The 19,673-nt window shown below is 43.2% G+C and overlaps 1 protein-coding gene across 1 annotated transcript in view; it reads left to right on the top strand.

Annotated features, from left to right (window-relative positions):
* CNTNAP2 (contactin associated protein 2) overlaps positions 1-19,673 on the top strand; it is a 1,579,711-nt gene that overhangs the window by 1,330,819 nt on the left and 229,219 nt on the right. Inside the window, exon 17 of the mRNA XM_006139900.2 lies at positions 10,253-10,471. Coding sequence (XP_006139962.1) covers positions 10,253-10,471 — 219 coding nt within the window. The remainder of the gene's footprint in view (positions 1-10,252; positions 10,472-19,673) is intronic.

The following is a 19,673-nucleotide window of genomic DNA, read 5'->3' as shown; positions in this document are numbered from 1 at the left end:
CAGAATGTGAAACACGGAATTCATATTTGGTGGTAGGATATTTATCTGAGATCTTCTTGGGTTTACTGTATTGGCCTTCATGGGATCTGTCAGCATCTGGAGGAGATAAATTATTGTATCAATAGGGGGAGCATGGATTTTAAAAGTTTGTGAAATCCAGTGCCTTGACTGCTACATATTCTACTTAACTAGCCATCCCCTGTAAATGGGATTCTCTCTCTCTCTCTCTCTCTCTCTCTCTCTTTTTAATTTGCCAGAGGGTACATGAGTCACCAGAAAGAGATAGAGAGAAAGCAAGGTCTCCAATGGGGCATGGCCACACCACCATCCCGTCTCAATTCTTCCATCCTGTTGGGATTTGGGGCATACATGCACACACACTCAGCTTATTTTTCAAACCATGTGGTTCAAGATTCAAACCATGCAGTCGACCACATGGCATCCAACTCTCTTAACCTACCAGGTCACAGGGCCAACTCAGGCTTACCTCTTAAAAGATAGATTTTTCACACATTCTGATGTCCTGGTTTCTTGTTATTAATACTGCCTCACATGATGTGATAACATGTTACGTATTTTAAATGTATGTTACTGCTTTCTAAGTCTCGCTCAAACATCACAGCAGGAAGGCTGAAATGATGAAATTAGACTACCTCACTGAGATGTCCACGCCAGGAGATGCCCAGCAAGACAGCTAAGGAATGAACTGTCTGTTTGCTCACTCACTGGGGTTATGTCAAATCATCCTGGGGATGGGACCAGCAGTTGGCGTAATGGTTATGTCCCTGGATTCCCATGTGGTCGACCGTGGTTCAGGTCCCAGACCCGGTGGCTTAAATTCACATCGGGCGCATGTGCGTGCGTGACCAAGATCCCAAGAGGAGACTGGAGGAGAAGGGATTGCAGTGTGGCCATCCCCACTGGGAGGTGATTTCTCGCTTTCTGTCTCTCTATCTGTCTCTGTCTTACTGGCAAGCGCATGTGCCCTATAGCAAAAACCTCTCCAAAAAAAAGGAAAAAAATCCTGGGGCAAAGGCTGACAACTAGCTTAGCCAGACCTGCAACTGTTCCCTCAAAGGAACTATTCCAGAAAGAAACCATGTTCCATTAGTTCAGTAAAGCATGAAGGAAGTAAATATGCTTGTTTGAGCATCGTACAAGCTGGTCCTAAAAGGTTTCTCACATTTTCTATGTGCAGTCTTAAGGGGGGGGCAATATATTTATTATAGGAAAGTTATATTTTCAGCTGTTATGTTCAGAAACAAGGAAAGACAAAGAGTACTTTGTGATAAATCATTAGTAGTACTTACCATGATCCCTCTCCAGAGGAATGCTTTGGTTAAATTGGTAAACTTTGGTTGACCTAACCATAAGGGATGCTGTGAAGTAATTTCTGCCAATTTTCAAACATTGAAATTTCTGACCTCAAGGATCTACTAATAGCTCTACAATTTTCACGGAGCATTTTTCTTAAAGTATTTTCCACCCTGAGATTCTGATACCTGTGTTTGGACTGTTCCTCCCTTAGATTCCTTACTTCTAATATTCGTTACTTAGTAGAAGACATTGAACAAATTAAAATAATTATAGGTAGAGAAAAACTAGTAAAATTATATGAATCAGTTATGCATATCTTACAAAGGTTTCAAAGCAAAAATGATCCTTATAGAAGATTTTATACTTTAAGAAGCTTGTTAATGTAAAAGGAAGTTGATTTTCCTCTTCTCTCATATATCTTTATTCTCATTTAAAGTCTCTGTTGACCCTACACTTGGTTTCACTTGTTTTTCACTCTTTGTCCAATACTGCAAATTAACTTTTTGAGGAGTCTTCAGAAATTTCATGGACAATGCATATTATGAAAAAATGATGCATGGATTTCAACTATTTTGCACCAATGTAACTCATATTTTGGTTCCATTTTCCATACTTTTTGAACTCCCCTCTTAGTGGAAGTGCAATTGGTGTTAACGGAAAACAGTAAATCTCTGTATTGAGTCCACTGCATGTCTTCATATGGAACTTTTTTATTTATTAGAAGGATCTCATCCGAAGCCATACCAAGGTGGCATTAAAAGGGCTTGCTAAAAAGACAATGTGTTTACTCCAAAATAATGAGAGAAAAACAGTGGCTGTGCTATGACTCAGAGTCAGAACTCAGCCACAGCAGCCAGGGAACAAATATTCCCTCGGACGCTCCTTTTCCTTCTGACAGACTTAGCTACCACTCCCACCAGCATGCTCATTCCAAAGCATTGTCTTGGTCATCCTCAGGTCTTGCCTTTGGCCCCTCCTCATTATCAGTGTCCCGTCCCTGTCAGGACAGCCATCTACGGCTCAGTCATTTAAGTTGTGATTAACTAATTGACCAGGGTGTTGTCTCCTTAGAAGCTTCAGCTTGGTCCATCTTAACACATCGGCTTTCTTTCCAAGTCAAGCTCTGTCAACCTTTGGTTGTATTACCTCCTTTGGACCTCTCCAAAGCCACGTATCTCAGTGAACCTGCTCTTTCTGACGTCATCCAAAACCAACTTCGTAAGTCACCCAGGTCAGGTCAGCTGGTGGCATGGTAGTTAAGGCAACTGGATCCCACATGGCCAACTGTGCAGATCAAATCCCAGACCAGGTGGCTTTTTAAGCACACTGGCACATGTGCATGTATGACCAAAACCCCAAAAGAAGAAATGAAGGAGAAGGGATTGCGGCGTGGCCATGCCCCGTGGAGAGGGGGCACTTTTTCACCCCCCACACTCTACCCCGTATCTCTCCAGAGAGTGCACCCACCCTTTAGCAAAACTTTTTTTTGGGGGGGAGAGGTTTTTGCTATAGGGTGCGTGCGCTCGCCAGACAGACAGAGAGAGACATAGAGACAGAAAGCGAGAAATCATCCCCCAGAGGGGATGGTCACGCCACAATCCCTTCTCCTCCATTCTCCTCTCGGGATCTTGGGCGCACACGCACCCGGCGTGAATTTTAAGCCACCGGGTCCAGGACGCGAACCGCAGTCGACTACATGGGAGTCCAGCGACATAGCCATTATGCTAACTGCTGGTTCCCAACAAAACTTTTTTTAAAAACTACCCAGGTTCCCTCCCAAAGCCCATTTCTGTCCATGAGTTTTTTCCCAATTTGCTCTACAACCTGGCCGTACTCAAGAGAGAAGTTTGGCCTTCCTCCCCGTCTCGACCCACTTTCCCCTTTTATCACAAATGTTCTCTCCCAGTGTCACCATCTGGGAAGTTTATCTGTTCTTCCAAACGGGGCACTCTCCTCCTGGTGCACATGTCGCTCCTCATTCCAAACAGAGGGTATTTGAGATCCAACTGCAGGTCCTGTGGGCCAAGAGCACCAGCTGTTTTTTCAAGCCACATATCATTTTAGAATGAATTTTGTCTTTTTCTTTTTTAAGTCATATAGGTCCATTAATATTCAAGATGTTATTCTCAAAAGGTGGTTAAATGCATGGAGAAAACTAAAATTAGAAAGGCTTTGCATTTTAAAGGCAGCTCTCTGCCTTGGCTTGGCCAGTGGTATCTCCCTTCTGCTTTCTTTTCTCTGTGGATGCCTTTGTTTGTGAAGTTGTATTTTTTAACCATAATAAAAAGCTTAAAGGCCAAAATACATAAAGAGAAATATTTCTGATACTCAAGAGGTTATCAAGATACCAGAGATTTTAAAATGAGTTCATAACATTGATTCTTAAGCTCCAGGCATTTCCTTGAAGAATTTCCAAAAGACTTCAAATGAATCTTCTTTGCCAACGTACATTTTCAGATGTGTTTAACACTGAGTTTTCTGGTGTGAATATGCATATATGGCTTTAAAAATCTACATTTATAAACTAAGACCATACTTTAAAAATGTTAATTTTTACTTCCTTCACAATATGAAAGGCAGTACCCCGCAGTTCAGAAACAAAAGGTGTGAATTTAGTCATTCCCGGACTTTAATATCCTGCATTCTCAATTTCCTTATCTGGGCCATAAGGGTGGGCTTGGAAGTTGAACTTCATTCTCTGAAGTCTTTAGGTCACAATAATGTTGAGTTCAATCACATGTTTTTTTAAGGTTTTGTCACAGGACACATGTGCTTGCCAGAGAGAGACAGGAAGAAAGAAAAAGAAGTGAGAAATCACCCCTGAGGAGGATGGCCACACCACAGTCCTTTCTCCTCTACTCTCCTCTTGGGATTTTGAGCATTTGTGCACATGCTCCTGGCATGATTTTCAAACCACCAGGACCAGGACTCGAATTGCAGTCAGCCATGTGGCAGTCCACTGCCTTAACCACTATGCTACCTGCTGGCCCCTCAATCACATGCTTTTAAACAGAAGTGACTGTCTTTCAGAATTAGAGAATGAGAATTAGAGCTGAGTACAAAATTAGAGACACCAGTCTCTCTAAGACTACATATATTTCTGACACCAATATCAAGTTCAGGGATTTCCCCAGACCATTCCCAGTTTTAGCAATTCTCTCCTCTAGAAGGACTCACAGAACCCACTGAAAGCTGCTTTTCCCATGGTGACAGTGACTATAGGGACAGAATACAGATAAAACCAGATAAGAGACGAAGCCCAGAGGGCAGAATTCAGGAAAGGTACCTCTTCTGAGCTTACTGTTGGCCTCGCCCTGAGGAGTCAGAACACTTTTTTTTCTGAAAATATTAAATAGCATTATGCATGGGATATTTCCCAACAAGGAAGAATTTCCCCCAAACCTTCCTGTTGAGAGGAATGGTTCACAGCCAGCCTCACTGACCTCAGTTTCCAGAACCTCCAAGTGTGTAGCCCACAGCATCCTCTACATAGCACTGTAGGTCCATCTGGCACAGTCATCCCCCAACTTAAATGCTGTTGGGTCATCAGGAAAGTCACGACGCGGTTTTGCATAGAGAAAGACATCATGACTTTCCCGAAGACTCAATATCTGGTCCAGCCAGCCCCCACACTAGACCACTTTTGTAGATGATCTGGTACCACCCATGGCTCCCAGGCAAAGATGTTCTTAGCAGGCAGGACCTTCCAAACACTGACTCATTACCTTTCCAAAACCAAGACAAAGGCCTGGCCTCTTTGTTTTGCCAAGTTCAGTTCTTTTCTACACAGTTTTGAAAATCTTTTTGTTGAGGACAAGAAACAAGAGATTTCCAGGACGTTACTACTAGAAAGAAACTTGGCTATGCTAATGTATCTTAAAGTAGTATTTCCAGACCATCTGGCATCAGAATCACCCAGAATTAACAAAATGTAAACTCCAGAATCCTACTCCAATTTTTCTTCAGGAAAAAAAAAAAGAAAGAAAGAAAAAGGGGAAAAAAAGTAATTTTAATGCCACTGTGGAGTAAGGCTGAAATATCCATTCTACCAATTATCAGTCTAATGAGATTTTGTACAGGGGAAAAAAAATCTCTGTAGTTACCTTTGGAAACTCTCTCCATAAGTTATATTTTAGAATGGAAGAAACAAATCATTGTCAAAATAGCTGCACTGTTTGCTGGCTGCCTGTCACATGCTGTGTGTACCTGTCCTTGTCTTTTCTCACATTTTCTGTTCAAACTGTTTCTTCCACCTCCGATTGACGCTTTGAGTCTAATAACTAAATGTCACTTCTCCTGCTGGGAGAACCCAGAAAAAGTGCTATTCTGGTCTTTAAATTTATCGTTCAATACCTTAAGCCTGGAGTGATTTGAGGAAAGTCATGGTGAGTTGGAATGAGAGCAGATAGCGCCACCTGCTGGACTTACATGTGAAATGAGAGCAGGGACAACGAGAGCTGTCCATGGTTTTGTCCCCTTCGTTGTTGTAAATCGCTCAGATTAAGTCATGGTCCAGCCTTTTTTAACAGTAATTTTTGCCATCTGTACTTGTTTATGATGCCAATATGCCACACCTTGTGCATTTATATTTCATATTTTGTTTTCTCCCTCTAATAACTCAATATCTAAAACTGCCACCAAGAATAGCTGCATTTCAGGCCAACTGGTGGCATGGTGGTTAAAGCAGCTGGGTCCTACATCACTGATTTCACAGTTTGAGTCCCAGAACCAGCAGCTTAGAAAATGTACTGAGCGCGTGTGCATGCATGCCCAGAATTCCTAGGGGAGAATGGAAGAGAAGGGAGTGTGTCATGACCATTCCCCTGGGGAGGGGGTCTTTCTCTCCCTCCCTCCCTGCCTCCTTCTCTGTCTCGCTCTGATGAGCACACACACACATCCTATAGCAAAAGCAAAAACAGCAACGAAAACAGAATAGCTGCTTTTCATTTCATTTTTCTTAGAGTATCTGGGAAATTATAGTGTTGCAATTTGAACGGATCTTAGAGTCGATCTAGTCCAGTGGTTTACAATACATTTTGGACAGAGAAACTCTTGGAAGACTATGAACATAGCCCTGTCTCAGAAACCAGTAAACTGAGGCCCAAAAAGTGTGATGGCAAAGCTGAGACTAGAACTCAAATATGCCGATTTCCAAACCATTCCCCATGTCAGGTAAGATGCTTGCATCTGCAGTAAAATGGCTTAACTGCTGCTGACATCTCACATAAGAAGTCCCGCTGTAGAAGGCTCTGGAAATAAAACAGGCATGGAGCCATGTCACCCAGGACTTGGTGTCCTCCTCAGAGTGCCTGGTATGTACCAGCTGGCTTCAGCCTAACCATCCTCCCCAGGGGTGTTTCTCCCGTTCTCTCTCTTTCTTTCTCTCTCTTCTTTCTTTTTTCTCTCTGTCTCTCTCTCTCTGGCAAGTATATACACCCTATAACAAACTTTAAAAAAAAAAAACAAAAAAAAAACCTCAACCTATTTTTTTTTTTTTTTGGAGAGGTTTTTGTTATAGGGCATGTGCACTCAACAGAGAGAGACAGAGAGCGAGAAATCACCCCCCAGGGGGGATGGTCATTCCACAATCCCTTCTCCTCCATCCTTCTGCTGGGCTCTTGGGCACTCATGAACACACGCCCAACTCAAGTTTAAACCACAGGGTCTGGGACTCAAACCACCATCAACTTCATGGGAGTCCAGTGACATAGCCATTACGCCATCTGCTGGTCCCCTGGCTGAGGTTTTCTAAATTCAGGTTTCCTCTACTGTGAGGCAAACCCACGAGCTGTGTGGCTGCTTTAGTCACCTCCCTGGGACTTGGGGACAGGGTAGGGATGTTCACTGATGTGAACGTGAAGCTCACACTGCCTACCATGTTGTGACTCAGATCCCAAGTGCCCAGGGGTCTCCTGTCTTCTGCCAACATCGTAAGAGTGCGGCCACCTAACTGGTGAGCTTGCAAAGGGAGTGAAATCCCAGACTCTTAGACCTTGACACAAATGGCAAGGCGACCACTTGTGTTCTCTCCAATGAGCCACACTATGTACACCCAATTCTCAGATACTTATTTCTGGAAATGAGAGTATTTTTAGTACAGAAGAAATTCCTTTCCCACAGGCAGAAGCAGGGTGACACCTCCATCTCCAGCCGGAGACACGCGTTAAGTGGGGATGGTGTCGTTGGTTCTGCTGTCTTCCATTCTGCCTCCCTTTATTCGCTCACTGGCTCTCTCTATAATTATCTCTTTTAAAATGTCAGATGCTCTCACCCAGAACACCAAGAGCGATCAGCCACAAACTGAACTTTAGAAGCTTCTAAAATGCATTGGCTGTCTGAGTGGGCGATGGGATTTCTCGAAGGTGTCCCTTAGCAATGTCAAAGAAACTGAGATTGAGTGGCTACAAAAAAAAAAAAAAAAAAAAGGAGCCCTGTCTTTGGTCCTCACACTGGCTGGGCCTTGCAGCCCTTTCTGAGGAAGCCAGAGAAGGCATGGAGCGTACTGGAATCGTGGGCTTTCCTGCTGCAGGTCCAGCTTTGGGGAGGAAGCTACTCTTGGGGGTTTGGCTTCAGCTGCTTCTTCCCGACCCAGGTGGGGCGAGTGGCTCTGAGCTCCAGCAGGATTCCAGTGACTTTCCTTCCTTCTCTAGGGCAGTGTTGACGTTAAGGAGACCATGGGCAGGGCAAGGGCACAGGGAATCTGTTAGGAACCAGTGGAGAGGGAAGTGCAGCTATTTCCTAGTGACTGCCGGTCCTCAGGGTTTCCCTGCATGGTGACAGTGCCAAGTCCTGGACGAGAATTCATCCCAGTGGAACAGAAGTGAAGGAAATCCCAGTACTGGTTAGCCCTGCAGGCCAGACGTTAGGGCTAAAGTCAATTTATCCCTAAATCCTACAGTATTTCCCTGGGAGTAGTTGATGCCTTTAAAATGAAACAATCATTCCCTCTTTACTCAGGAAGCCTCATTCTCTTGCTACTCTGATAACATCATTTTAAAATGCGACTGCTAAAATGTGATGAGTCTTCAAAAATTTCATGGAAAATGTGTATTAGGAAAACTATGCATAGACTTCAAAATTGTTTTGTGCCAAAGTAAATCTGTGCTTTAATTCCATTTTTCCATAAGCTTTTGGATTTCACTTCTATAGCATTTTCAAAAGAAAAACCGAACAGATTTCATCTTAAACCCAGGTTCCTTTTCCCCATCAACTACATCAGAACTACAGAAAAAGATGGTTCAATCTGTGCATCACATTATCATCTCCCTGCATTCTGGTCATACACCCATAGAAACCTTGATGGAGGTCACTGGACTGCAAGTTAAATCCAGTCATAATGATCCCGGCAGGCAGGCACTCCTAATTTAGATGAGATATTTTACTGGAGTGTGTGTGGAATCACCACAGGTGTTAAAATTAAAGTTCTCTCTCTAATGACATGAAGGATCAAAATTCCTTGGTACAATTAGGTTGATTAAATTGAGCTCTGCATCTAATATCCCTGTAGCTCAATAAAGTTAATGCAGCTTTCAGAGGGGCCCGACATAGAGCCAGGGAACCGTCTGGGTCCTGGGAGAATCTGGCCCACTGTGGTTTTTAAATTAGAAGTTTGATTGCTTGTGACACCGTCTCAAAATGGTACCAGCCCAAAGAAGCTGAATTTTCCATTAGCCTAGGAAAAAAATGACAGATATTTAATTAAACTGCTTAGAGATTAGGCAGAAGGCTTATTGATGGATAGAGGGGCTGAATATCTTTATAAGCAAAGTTAGGAAATTAACCGGTGAGCTACATCTTTAATGTTGAAAAGAATTCACCAAGCCTTAGGGAGCTCAAGACGCCTGTGCTGCCTCAGCGTTAAGCTGCCTTTCCTGCCAATCGCAAGAAAAATATACATTTTTTTTAAGTGTTTATAAAGCACTAGGTGGTCACTGAGGAACTTAACATAAAACTTAAAAAACATGGGATAAGAAAGCTGCTTGTAACTGAAGTTAAAGCAACCACCGAACTCTGTTGCCTATTGCTGAGAGGTGCTTTGTTGTGAAAGGAGCTTGGTTTGGAGGTGTCTGGTGGTTACTGCCGGCGGGTTGGTTATGAGAAGGTCTCAGCATCTCAGCTGGGGAATAGCCAACGTTTGTAACATGGACTGCAGGAAAGGGGTGTTCTGCCGCACGTCATGTGCTACCTTTCAGACAGCCACGCGCGGTCCAACAAGGATGCTGGCCGCCTTCATGGCCTCGGCAATTCCTCACTCTTTAACTTCAAGAGGGACTCAGAAGATTAATGCAATACGGGTTTGTAAATGCCCCCCAAAATAGTATCTCCCCACTTTTGAACACAATGTGTCAGACAGCTCTCCAGGTGACTGCCATTCACAACCCGCGGAGCTAGAAGAGGCAAGTTGTGCAAGAGGACTCCAGAAACTTTGTGGGAAAATGGCGGGGAAAATGCGCATGTTTATTTTGGTGCTAAAGTTGAAATCTATGCATGCTTTCTCCATGGAGTTGGTGAAGACCCTTCTTACATGGAGTCTGAAATCTGACAAATCTGGGTTCAGATCCTTATCCTGACTCCACTAGCTCACTCAGTCTAAGACACTCAGATGCTAACTTCTCCAGGCCTCAGTTTCTTTATATGGGAAGAGTAAATGGTGCTAAGTACTTGGAAGGCTTCTAACGAGGAAGGAAGGAAGTCAATGTATATGTACCTGGGGCATAGGTACCCAACACAAACTTATATTCCTCCCCTTAGTCATTGTGCTTAATAATGAGCTTGTGTTTTGTCCTTCCTTGAATGAATTAACCATGGATCTTCATGGCAAGTGATAAGTTTAGATCATTGGCCTCTCTGCTTAATTTTTTTCTTTTGAATTCATGCCTGTTTGGTATCTGGAAAAAAAATACTCATGTATCTTTCATGCTTTCTGCTCCTCTAGCTGCCACAGAAGTGTCCTTTTCATTTGACGTTGGAAATGGGCCAGTGGAGATTGTAGTGAGGTCACCTTCCCCTCTCAATGATGACCAGTGGCACCGCGTCACTGCAGAGAGGAATGTCAAGCAGGCCAGTCTGCAGGTGGATCGGCTGCCCCAGCAGGTCCGCAAGGCTCCCACAGAAGGCCACACCCGCCTGGAACTCTACAGCCAGCTGTTTGTTGGTGAGTAAAGGAAAGGCAACTGTGATTTCTCTTTGTTGGTTTCTGGAACCTTCACAATGCAACGAGCGAGCCTGTGGAGGGTTTTGACAGAGATCTTACCAAGAGTGTCTAAGCCTCTTATAGTCCCCTCTAAGACAGGATGGAATGAGGAAGAGGATGCAGGAGACCTACATCTGATTCCACTTCCCATTCTTAGGAGCTCACAGTCTTCAGCTATAAAACCAGGACACAGGGCCTAGCTGCACTGGCAGAGGTGGTAGAACATCTCTGCATGATACAGGAGCCACACGGAAGGTCTGGGTTCAGATTCCAGGTTGACCTGAGTACAGGGTACATTTGCGAGGCACCCATTACCCTAGCTGGCTGAGAGGCTGGGGCAGAGGAGGGCGAGGTCAGGTGATGAGACCCTATCATGGGTACCTGGCTCTCTTCTCTCCTTCTCTCTCTAAGAAATAAACTTTTTTTAAAAAAAGTGAACTGAGACACCTCTCATGTCTCTCTGAGTCTGTAATTTTAGGTTTATAGTTTTAGAAGTGTATAAAAGTAATCGATCATTTATCGCACTTGTAACAGGAAGGATGGAGAAAACAAGGAAGAAAAGAAGGGAAATGTGGGGTACAGAAGAGGGGGTTGGAGTAGACTCTCTAAGTTAGATTTACTTAGAATAATAGGTAGAGAACCATTCCCTTTTGTATCCCTGCTCAAGGTTCTAGGCATGGAAAGGTTTGTGCTTCTACTTAGATAGCACTGCTCTGCAGGAAAGAGAGCAATGCTGAGAAGAAATCTAAACAGACCTAAAAAAGGGCCCCCAGCCATACTGTCCAGTCGGGTTCACTGACGTTTTTATTATGGACACAGTCCAGATGATCCTGTTTCTGTGACTAATTGAATTTAAATTTCGTTTCCCACAATAATAATATTTTAGGGAATTGACAACTTTTCCTATGCTGAGTAAAAGCAAAGTGTGTTTGGAGGTCTTTGTGGATCTGTGCCACCTTCAATCTCCCTCTCTGGGTTTCCGGAGGTGCAATGATCAATTTGGTCAACCATGGCAGTTTCAGACCAAGCAAAACAAGATGGGACCTGGTTGCTGTTCATATTCCTAACACTTGCCACCTGTGCTCCACTCTTCTGGTATAGAGCCTCATGGAGGGACAGTTAATTTTAACAAGAGTCGGAGTCCCTACAGCGTCGTTCACAGTTGTGTTGGGATGCTCAAAGAACATTAGAAAGTCATGAAAAGAAAGGTAAAATTATGTATCTGATCCTTTCATATGACATGGGAAAGCCATAAACAAAAGTGTAAGTGAGCTCTTAGAGTGAGACTGACGTGTTAACAAGCTGCATCAGCCGGGGGCCTTGATGGAATTGTAGATTCTAAAATAAAATACTCCCAAAACCCATCCAGAACCGAAACCTTTCTAAATTGTTCCCTCAAGTTATAGATCACAAAATTACACATTGTTTATGAACTAAATATCAGCTCTGCTGAGTCCTATTAAACAGAGTGAACAAATTTTACTCCATGAGCCTGTCTTGTCCAGATTACCTAGGACAAGTTTCCACCTAAATGCTGATAACCCCAAGCATGCTGGGTAGATGCTACTTGGTTTTCATCATAACAAGTGAACTTCCTTGACAGGATAGCTCATATTTCTCACCTTGCCCCTAGATATAGATGCTTTAGCTTTATCCCATTCTGGCCACTGACTGTAGTTGTCTCCAAGGATTCTGGAGATTTAGTAAGGTTATAAAGTAGAAAGGGATAGGAGAGTATTTGTCATAGTCTTGGAAGGAATTTTGATTCATTTAAACAAGATGACCCAAGAATAACATAAAAAGAGAAAAGCAGAGGGCTGAGGTCAGAATTCTAGGAAATAATGAAATTTAAGGGAAAGGCAGAAAAGGAACATCTTACAAGGAAAAATGAAGAGGAATGGAAAGATTTAGTGAAGGAAAATCAGGAGCAGGTAACATCAGAGGAGGAGAGGGCTTTGTGAAAAAGAACAAGGCAAATAATGTCGAGTGGCATGAGTAAAATAAGGCTAGATAAATGTTCTTTGAATATAGTAAACCATTGTGAAACCATTGGTGACCTCAGACAGAGATGGTCCAGAACAGTCAGCTGACCTGATGAGTCAGCAACTTCTTTTCACTTGATATTAAGTCTCAAGGCCTGGTCTCTAATTTCCTGTTATTGTAGGAGTGGGCATAAAGCACGTCTCCCAGACACAAGCTATTTGAGCCAATCTTGGAAATATTGTTCTGCAATAGAAGCCTGCCCCAGGGAAAGTAGAGAGATGTTATTTCTAGGAAGAAAAAAAAAAAAAAACAAGTTCAACAGCTATGAAATCGTAGAGCCAGTTTTCCCAAAACTATTCAATAAGGATTCAGGCAAGCAGGTGTCAGTCTCAGTTCAATTCTAATAAAAGTGTTTCTTGGCCAAGTATTGTCACTTTGGCTCTTGGAGTCTCTTTTCTCATCTGCCTAGTAAAAGAGTTGGATTCTCCAAAATTTCTTCAAACTTTAGACATTTATGAGTCTGTGCTTAGTGATGATTCAGTAAGATCTGGGTTGTCACATGGTCAGCCATTCCACGGTGTTGAGTGGTTATCAGTTGCCCAAGAGCTCCATTTGGGTTATGGAGCAGGAAGGGCTTTGACACAACTTGGAGACTGAACATAATTCTTGGTGTGACACATAGAGTGGACTCTAAGGAGCAGCAGATTCTCACCTCTGGACTTGCCAACTGAGAGACATGAATAAACCCCTTAGTATCTCTATGTTTGACAGTGTCTTAGTTTGCTTTCTGTTACTCTAACAGAATACCGCGAACTGGTTAATTTAGAAAGACAAGAAAGGTTAGTTAGCTCAAGGTTCTGAAGGCTGGAGAGTCCACAAGCATGGCAGAGGCACCTGATGAGGGTTTTCTTGCTGCCATTGCATGGCAGAGGGTTGCACACAGCCAGCCAGAGCAAGCATGCTGCTTCACCTCATGGTGGAAAAGTGGAAGAGCAAGGAGACACAGGTGAGAGAGAAGGGAGGAACCAAGCTTGTTTTTACAACAGTCTGCTCTCTGGCTAACTAATCCACTCCCATGAGAATTACCCATTCACTCAAAAATAGTATTAATTCATTCATGAGGGTAGAGCCCTCATGACCTAACCACCTCCCTTGAGGCCCTATCTCCAACACTGCCAAACTGCGACCAAGGTCTTTAGTGAGAGCAAACCATATTCAAGCCATAGTAAATATGAATGCAGTTCCTACATCTCAGGATTAAATGGGATATTCCAAGCTAAGCACTCAGCAGACTACCAGCAGAGTCAATACTCATTAAATATGACCTATTTTCCTTTATTATCTTTTACCTTTTGCTTCATTTGTTTTCCTCTTCCTGCATGTAATATTCATGCCCCCAAGAAACCAGTTCCAAACTGGCTCATTTCTTCTTTCCTAAAATACTGACCTACCACGTCATCACTTCCACTCACCAGCCCTGAAGGGAAGCTCGTAGGCAAAAATGCCCCCTGGCATCCCCTATCATTCTGCTAGTCTCTGCATACCTGCTGTGGTGACCACAAGTAGCATGCAGGGACCTGGAGATTTTCACACAGTCAGTCAAGTCCACCTGAATACATCACACCAGCTTCATTGTCAGCCCCTGAGATGGAACAGCATTGTCCAAAAGCTCCATCAAGATTCTAGAGCAGGAAGGGCTTTGACATGACTCAGAGCTGAGACAGGCTGAACCTAGTTCTCGGCGTGTCACACAGAGTGGACCCTTGGGGGACCAGCCTCCATCCACTATGTGTGCAGCAGGCCAGGCTCACATCTCCTTTTTTAACATAAGTGAAGAAACAAAGACACAGCTCTTCGCTTCTCACTCTACATCTAAAATAAAATTAGAAGCTGACATCCCAAAAGGGCTAACACAGGTCTTTCAGAAGTAATAAGAATTCAGCTATGATTCTGGCATAGTAGAAAAGTGACAAATAAATTTAAAAATTAAAAGTGACAAAGGAAGAGAAAAGCAGTTGCTGGTATTTGTCTGAGAAGTGCAGGAAACTTTCCATGTTTTGATCCACAGTGAACAACTAGAGTATGACAAACTCCCTGGACAGCCCAGGAGAGACACACAGCCACATCGCAGCCCTTGGCCTCAGTCAGTGCAAGTGCTCGGACCTGACCCTCTGTGGCAGCTGGGGGCCAGATTTTTCGTAGGAAGTGAGAAAGAGCAAATGCGCTCATGGTCATTATCTCAGCATAAGCGACACCATGCGGGATCAAGCCAAAGCCCTCTTTAGGGCAGAGACATATCAGGGAGTTTGGAGTCCTGGCAGTGGAAGCCACAGTGGCAGGAGAACTACAAGGAAGCAGAGTATTTGTTGGGAGCCCAACTGCCAGCTCAGGGCTCGTCAGGGAGCTGGCAAGCATCCACCGTAGAGAGCCAAGCAGGCCCTTCAGGACAGGGCACTGGTGTAGGGGTTAACTTTCAGCAAGCTAGACACAGGCCAGAGCACATAACTGTTCTCAGTGCTCGTGTATGGAGGAAGTCGAGTTCCAGAGATCTGAAGGCTGCTTTGGGAAGCTTCAGGAAAGAGTCAAGTGGCTCCTTGAGTGTGGGTAGGTCATCCTAACTAATGGCAAACAGCAGGCTCAACTCCCTGACCTCAAATCTGACCTATTCTGAAATCTCTTTGGAGGTTAAAGGGGGGCATATCTTTTGTGTAAGATGTAGCCCAGACAGAGCTGAACGAGTTCCTTTGTGTTGGGTGAGAAGCCCAGCTGGAACTTCCACAGCAGAATAGTCTCTTCAGGACTCACACTAAAGGGGGCGGAGAAGCCTGCATCCTCCTCTTCCTCTGACAGTTTGTATATGGAGAGAGCTTTCTCCTGGGTGGCATCCTGGGTTTATGGGAGAGGTGAGATTTATTAAATGGATTCAAAAGCAAGTGAGGACTAGAGTGCTATGCCCTTCCTCTGAACTAAGCGTAGCTGGCAACCCCAGGAAAGAGCCCTGTGTCCCCAGATCCCATAAAGCAGTTCATTATCCCACTCCTTATCCCACCTGGACTCCAATATCGTGACGGGTAATTTTAGCGCCATCTAACACACAACATCGTTAGGAAAGCAGAGAAAATCAGCTTTTATGTGCAAGGGAGAAAAATGGAATTCCAGTCATGAAGTATCCCCAAACTATGTATGAATTAAATGGTTATTTCTCAAATTTAAAAAGATTCTGATAAAATATTTATAATCCAAATCGTAGATGTTAGAACATAGAAAATGTGTACTTGCCTGCATTTCCTGCAAACCTGACCCATTTATAATATGAATGCTGGCTAAGATGTCCATGGTGATACTTTAAGGCCAAGAGATTTAAATCACTCAATCCACACAAGAACCTGATAAAGTAGAGACTATTGCTAATTTCCGTCACACTTTCACAGTGGAGAAACTAAAATAAAGATCAGCTAACTCACCCACAATCATGCACCTAAGTGGATACAGTCTGGGGATTGATCTCGGACAGTCTCATCCCAGAGACTTATCACTAAATCATTCATTTTGTCAAAGCAAAAATCACACTGGACATTAAGCAGGCAAAGAAGGCTTTATTCAAGGCTATGACAATGGAAGAGACCAGAACTCAGTCTGAGCTCAACTCCTCCTTGAGAGCAGGAGAATTATTTTTGTTTGTGTGTTTCTTTTTTGTACTTTATTGTGGTAAAAGTCACAAAAGAAAATAATTTAAGAACTGAGATAAGAGGGATGATAAGCTGTGTCTGCTAAGTCTTTCAGCTTTACCCAAAGGAATAGTAAACAACTTTCTTGGATCTTCATGGCAGGAAGTAATTTTACAACTTGGAGCAGATCAGTCTCCCGCTCTTTCATAGACAGACAGATCAGGGTACCATTTTCCTTAATGTTTACATTGCAAGTGATGACTCTCAGTTCCTTGAGAAAGATATTCCTGGGTTACAAAACTGATAAAGGGCTTTTTACAAGATTTACATCCCAAAGAGGCAGGGGGAGAGTTAACCATTACAAGGCTTTCTAAAGTAAATGCTCTGTATAAAGAAACCAGGGATCTAGCTTCAGGAAGAAACCTGTCTGAAGTAGAGTCAGACTGAGGAAGGTGTTAAGGGGGGGCTGCCTTGGCCTACACCCAGGTCCCTCACCTGGGATGATACTGTGGCCCAATGGGGATTTGGAGAAATGTGGTGACAGCAGGTGCTACCTTCACCAACAGGCCATGTGGAGAGTTCCCACCTGTATGGGAGACTCCACCCCAACCAAGATCTGCACACCCAGATGGCAGAAGCACCTTCATCGTGAAGAACTTCTCTTATTTATGGAGTCCATAGCAGAAGGCTATGGTTGATAGTGGAGGTCAGGCTGGATGTGAGTCAGCCCTGGCAAGTTTCCTGGGGATTACAGATACTCCATGGCTGTGACAAAGGCAGACAGAAGATACTATCAGACACATAGGAGTTAGTTTAACCAGAGAATTTCAGAGTACAGAAGCAGGAAATGAGACATCTTATTTTGTATGCTGTGGCAATGCTCAGGGAATGAATGTAAATTAATTAATTAATTAAAAATGTTTCAGAAGGAAATTATAGTGCACTTGTAACTAGATTTTAGCTTTGTCCGTAGTTTTAGTTTAAGGTATTTTGTGAATCAATAAAACATGGGGAAAAAAATGTAAAAATAATAATAATAATAATAGATAAAATTAAATAAATCTTTTAAAAATGAAAGAAAGACAGAAGGAAGGGAAGGAAGGAAAATCTCCAAGATGGGCAAATCCATAGTGACCAAAAGTAGATTTGTGTTTGCCAGGGACTGAGGAGAGGGAAAAATGGGAGAAAACTGCTAAGTGTGAAGTTTCTTTTGAGGGTGATGAACTATTCTGTAATTAGACAATGGCAATGTTGCCGTAACTGTGAGTATTGTAAAACCCACCACATCGTACGTTTTCGAAGGGTAAATATGACATGTAAACTATATTTCAATAAAGTGTATAAGGAAATTTAAAATAAGAGTGTCTGTGAGGTGGAAATAAGCCAAGGTTTTGATTTTTGTTTTCTTTAGTCTTTTCCTTTTTAGATCTTAGGACCAAGCCTTTACAAAGGTTTGGTAAAACCTAACTTGGCTCTCTCTGTCCGGAACACATTCTTCTGGTCTTCTTTCCCTGATCTTTAGCTACATCCCACATGCCCTCCTTCTGAAAACATTTGTTCCTCCTGGATTCTGAGGCGGCATGCGCTCCTTCTTGTCCTTCCACCCCTCTGGCCACTGGCTTGGTCTTTCCTGCATTCTCTTCCTCCCCGAGACCACTAACTGTGGACGTGTGGCAGGGCCTCTGTCTCTTCTCAAACCGTATATTCTCCTGGATTATCTGACTCAGTCCAACATGCAGTGGTTTTTGGTGCTGTTTATGTGACAATGACTCTTAAATCTACAAGCTCCACTTCACTCTGGAGCTCCAGAATCACTTCTCCCATTGTCTGCTTAGCGTCTCGGCCTGGATATCTAATGAACATCTTGGAATAAACATAGCAGGAAAGAAAGCGATCCCGTCCCAGACCTCATCCTCCACCAACTTTCCCCATCTCAGTAAAAGACATCGCCATCCACCCATTTCTGTCCCAAATTTGCAGTCACCCTTGATTCCCCCCTTTTCTCACTTCTCTGTCACTCATCACTCCTCATCCAAGAGTCAGTCATGTGACTCCACCCTTGCCCCCAAATGCATCCACCCTTCTCTTTTGCCACACGTTTCGCCTAGTTAAAGCCACCACTGTTCCTTGCTTGGATTATTGCAGTTAGCCTCCAAATTGGTCTCCACATCTTGGTATGTTGATTGAACATGTTAGTTCACCCACGCTTTGTGGCATTTGTTCTTGGCATTCCTTCTGAACTGTTTCCCCAGACATTAATAAGGCTGTCTCCTCCTGTCTTTCAAGCTTCTGTTACCTCCTTAGAAAAACTGTCCCTGACCACTTAGAGTAGCCATTTATTTATCATTTTTAATTCTTTTTGAATTTGTGGCATTTTCATGTATTTTTATGCATTCCCACTAGAAGGTAAGCTGCATCATAGCAGAAATCTGGAAAAATAGGGTCCCACCAACCCGTGGGTAGTAGCTGCCCAATAAATATTTGCTAAGTGAACAACTGAGTAAGTGTCTTGGACATTTTTGTTACTTTTCTGAGTTAAAATATTCATGTATTTTTTTCCTACTTCTCTGAGTGAACATTCATATTCAAAATTAGATCATCTCATTTCCAAAGCAAGTAGGTATTTTTTCTTATAAACTTTCTCCAAAATTCTTCTTTCAAACTTTGATGATATTTGCCCTCTTCAGAAATATCTTTTTCCCTAGGTACCACAGACTGAAATCAAGCATGACAGGAGGGGAAAAAAAAATAGTCACAGAAAAAGTCAGAATATTATAAAAGACAGCATTTCAGAATAGTCTAGATCCCAAATAGTTTTCAATCTCTCTGATAGCAAATTGAGGCCTTGCCTGTTTGGCAGTAGCTGAGAGGCTGGCCAGGATCCCAATGCTTAGTATTTCTGCCCCAAGCCTTGTAACAGGTTCCTGGTATTCTCCCAAATGGCAATAGAGTACCGTGACTAGGAACCATTGTAGGGGCCAAGAGAGGGTGCCAAAAAAATACAACTGGGCCCTCAGGGAAAAGATCGTGAGTTCTCATCCCAGGACCTCCCTGAGCACACTGGTGTGCTCACTTGTGTATATGATCCAGGCTGCCTGAGCCTACACGTAGTTCATGGAGGATCAATGAAGACCCTGCTGGGGTTGCCTCCCTCTCTCCCTATTTCTGTCACTCAAAAGAAATATTAAAAAATAAAATAAAAGTAAACTTTTGAAAAGGAGACAGAGGGCAGCCCCATAGCACAGCAGTTAAATGTTTTCCGTAAGGATTTGAATTCCACATGGCCAACCAGTTTGAAACCCAGTCCCAGCAGCTTTGAAGAATGCCCATCACATGTACATGTGTGCCCAAAATCCTGATGGGATGGAGAGGTGGAGGCAAAAGAATTACAGTGTGACTATTCCCCATTGGAGGGTGCATCCTCTCTCTCTCTCTCTCTCTCTCTCTCTCTCTCTCTCTCAAAATAAAACAGAGAAAAACCATTTCGTAAGTGAAAAAAAAAAAAAGAACAC

This window comes from Tupaia chinensis, unplaced genomic scaffold (assembly GCF_000334495.1).
Source record: "Tupaia chinensis unplaced genomic scaffold, TupChi_1.0 Scaffold000010_1, whole genome shotgun sequence".
Classification (NCBI taxonomy): domain Eukaryota; kingdom Metazoa; phylum Chordata; class Mammalia; order Scandentia; family Tupaiidae; genus Tupaia; species Tupaia belangeri.
Note: the sequence above shows the minus strand (reverse complement) of the source record. Positions and strands in the feature narration are given on the sequence as shown.